At 49.1% G+C, this 2,981-nt stretch overlaps 1 protein-coding gene across 1 annotated transcript; it reads right to left on the bottom strand.

Moving 5' to 3' along the window:
• Positions 1-1,166: 1,166 nt before the first annotated feature.
• Positions 1,167-2,654, bottom strand: LOC115030074 (paraneoplastic antigen Ma6E-like). Its single transcript, XM_029473018.1, has 2 exons — positions 2,273-2,654; positions 1,167-1,750 (listed from the first exon to the last, which is right to left on the bottom strand). The coding sequence occupies exons 1-2, from the start codon at positions 2,652-2,654 to the stop codon at positions 1,167-1,169; spliced, it is 966 nt and encodes a 321-aa protein (XP_029328878.1).
• Positions 2,655-2,981: the final 327 nt, after the last annotated feature.

Below are 2,981 nucleotides of genomic sequence, written 5' to 3'. Positions count from 1 at the left end.
AGCACAGAGAGGGAAAGAAATATGAAACATTTTTACATACCTTGTCACCCCCTTTCACTTTATAACTTGCATTTACACATCTTAAACACCTTGTAGACCCACACAGCTTAGTAAGCGTTCGCATTCTCAGATCTGTATAACTTGTATTTATACACCTTACAGCATTTTTTCAGAATTTACATAAACTTTAAACATGTTTTTTTCCCTGTCCAATTATCTACCACAAGACATAGGCAGTTGACTACTAAGAGCAGTCACTACAAAGCAGTTTCCTTTAAAATAAAGGAGAAGTAAAAAGATAGTTCGAAAGCTGTTTTATGAGTTGATCTCTTTCAGCATAAATTCTGCCAGCAAGGGAAACTGGGCCTGTGTCTTTCTCAGCAGGAAACCTAGCTAGAAACAAGTAAACCCTGTGTTTGTTTGTTGTTTGTTTTGCTTTACATAAGAAATGAACTGAGAAGGCAGTTACTGATCTATAGGGCCAGAGAATAGAATGTGTTGTGCTGAATGAAAATGCCTCTCATTGGGGTTGGCATTACTGGAGAGAGTGTATTTATTACCTGAGGGTGGGCTTTGGGATTTCAAGTGCTCAAGCCAGACCCAGTGTCTCATTCTCTTGCTGTTGCCTGTGGATCCAGATATAAAACTCTCAGCTACCTCTCCAGCACCTGCATGCTGCCATGTTCTTGCCTTGATCATGGACTGAACCTCTGAACTTGTGAGCCAGCCCCAATTAACTGTTGTCCTCATAAGAGTTGCCTTGGTCATGGTGTCTGTTCACAGCAGTAAAAACCTAACTAAGGTAGTCAGGGTTGGCACACACCTTTAATCCCAGCACTTGGAAGGCAGAGGCATGCTGATCTCTGACTTCCAAGCCAGCCTGGTCTACAGCCTGGAGTGAATTCCAGGGCAGTCAAGGAAGACTACACAAATAAACCCTGTCTCAACACACACACCCAAAAAACCCACCACCATCAACAACAACAAAAATCCATAACTAAGACACCATCCTGAGACCAAACTTAAAAGATCAATACAACCTGAGCAAATGCAAGATGGACATGAAAGTGGGCAACCAATAGAGGGCAAAGAGATTAAGAGCCTGTCTAGTTCTTTTGCAAAGAGGACCTTATTCTTACCCGTAACCTTGTACTGGGGACCATTGTTCACATTTTTTTCTTTCCTAGGGCCAGAGAGAGACCCCCTTCCAAGCTCTCCACCAGATGCCGCCTCCTCTCCCTCTCAGATATGTGGCGCCACAGGTATAGCATGTCATCGGCATAGTCCAGCCAGCTCTCGAAAGACTGACCCCCACAGCCAGGCTCTTCCATCCCAGAGAAGTGTCTCAGCTCCTGGTAGGCCATGTTTTCCAGGATGGGCTGCAGGGCTTGGCTCCACTGCTGGGTCCAGGCTCCAGCCCCATGTGCCCCTCCTGCCACATCAAAGGCTCCTTCCTCACCTGAACCTCCTGCCTCACCTACAGCTCCTGCCAATCCTACAGCTCCTATGATCCCTGCAACTCCCATGTCCCCTGCAGCTCCCTCCTCATCTGACATTCTTGCATCACCTACAGCTCCTGCCTCATCCTCATCTATAGCTCCTGCTTCACCCACAGCTCCTCCACCATCCACAGATCCTTCATCCCCTGCAGAGCCCTCGTCACTCCCAGATTCCTCATCCCCTGCAGACCCCTCTTCACCTGAAACTAAAACTCCTCCCTCTCCTGCAGCTCCCACCTCACCTGCAGCTCCTACCCAAANCATAGCTCCTATAACACCTACAATCCCCATGTCACCTCCAGCCCCTTCCTCTTCAGACATTCTNGCAGCCCCTGCCTCAACTACATCATCTTCCTCATCCACAGCGCCCTCATCTGACAGCCTTGCTTCATCTATAACTCCTGCCTCATCTAGAACTTCTGCCTCATCTANAACTCCTTCTTCATCTTCTGCTCCCTCCTCATCTGACAAGCTTGCCTCCACTGCAGCTCCTCCCTCCACTGCTCTTCCTGCCTCACCTGTTCCTCCCTCCCCCTCTGCTCCTTCCTCATCTGACAGTCTTGCTTGAGCTGCTGCAGCTCTGGCCTCCTGTAGGAAGGAGACAGGAGCTGCAGCTCCTCCTCTGGCTTTACCTGCTCCTTCCTTGCCAGGCATTCTTGCCTCATCTGTGGCTCCTTTCTCAGCTCTTCCTCCTGCCTCGCCCACAGCCCCTGTCTCATCTATGTCTCCTTNCTCAACTGTAGCCCCTGACCTGCCTGAGACCTCTGCCCAACCTGAAACCCCTGCCCCACCTGAAGCCCCTTCCAAAGCTTGCCCATGAGCCTGTGCAGGGAAATTGAATGTATCCTGTGACTCGACTTCAGGGACTGGAGGCAGGAAGATCACACTCCAGGACCCCCTATTATTTGGTATTTGTTGGNGGATCAAACTTTGGTTTAAATTGTCGGTGAATTCAACCAAAGCGACCTTTGCTCCAATCTCCTTTCTGAACACCTTGCCAAGCACTCGGTACCTGCCCAGGGGCCTGAGGGCAGCCTCCACTGCCTCCCGAAATTCTTCTTCTTCACAGTCATCGGGGATGCCCAGGATAAGCAGTGAGCGCTGGGCGTTGACACCCATCCACCCACACCAGTCCTGCAGAATTGCCAGAGCCATAGCAGTGAATTTAGGAGGTAACATGACCAGACAGGGATGTGTCTGATTGTACTAGTCTCTTCCTCAGCCAGTGAGTGAAAAAGACAAAATTGAATGTTGGTACCAGACAGCCCCACCTATACTATCTCCAGAAGGGACCTGTGGTTGTTTGAATAAGAACTGCCTCCATAGGCTCATATATTTGAATGCTCAGTTAGCAAAGAGTGGAACTCTTTGATAGGATTAGAAGGATTAGGAGGTGTGGCCCTGTTGGAGGAAGTGTGCCATCTGATACATAGCAACTGGAGCCCCTACTAACACCATATGCTACAGGGTCTAGCAGAGGAT

This window comes from Mus caroli, chromosome X (genome assembly GCF_900094665.2).
Source record: "Mus caroli chromosome X, CAROLI_EIJ_v1.1, whole genome shotgun sequence".
NCBI lineage: Eukaryota > Metazoa > Chordata > Mammalia > Rodentia > Muridae > Mus > Mus caroli.
The sequence above is the reverse complement of the archived record's forward strand: the minus strand, read 5'-3'. Positions and strand labels throughout refer to the sequence as shown.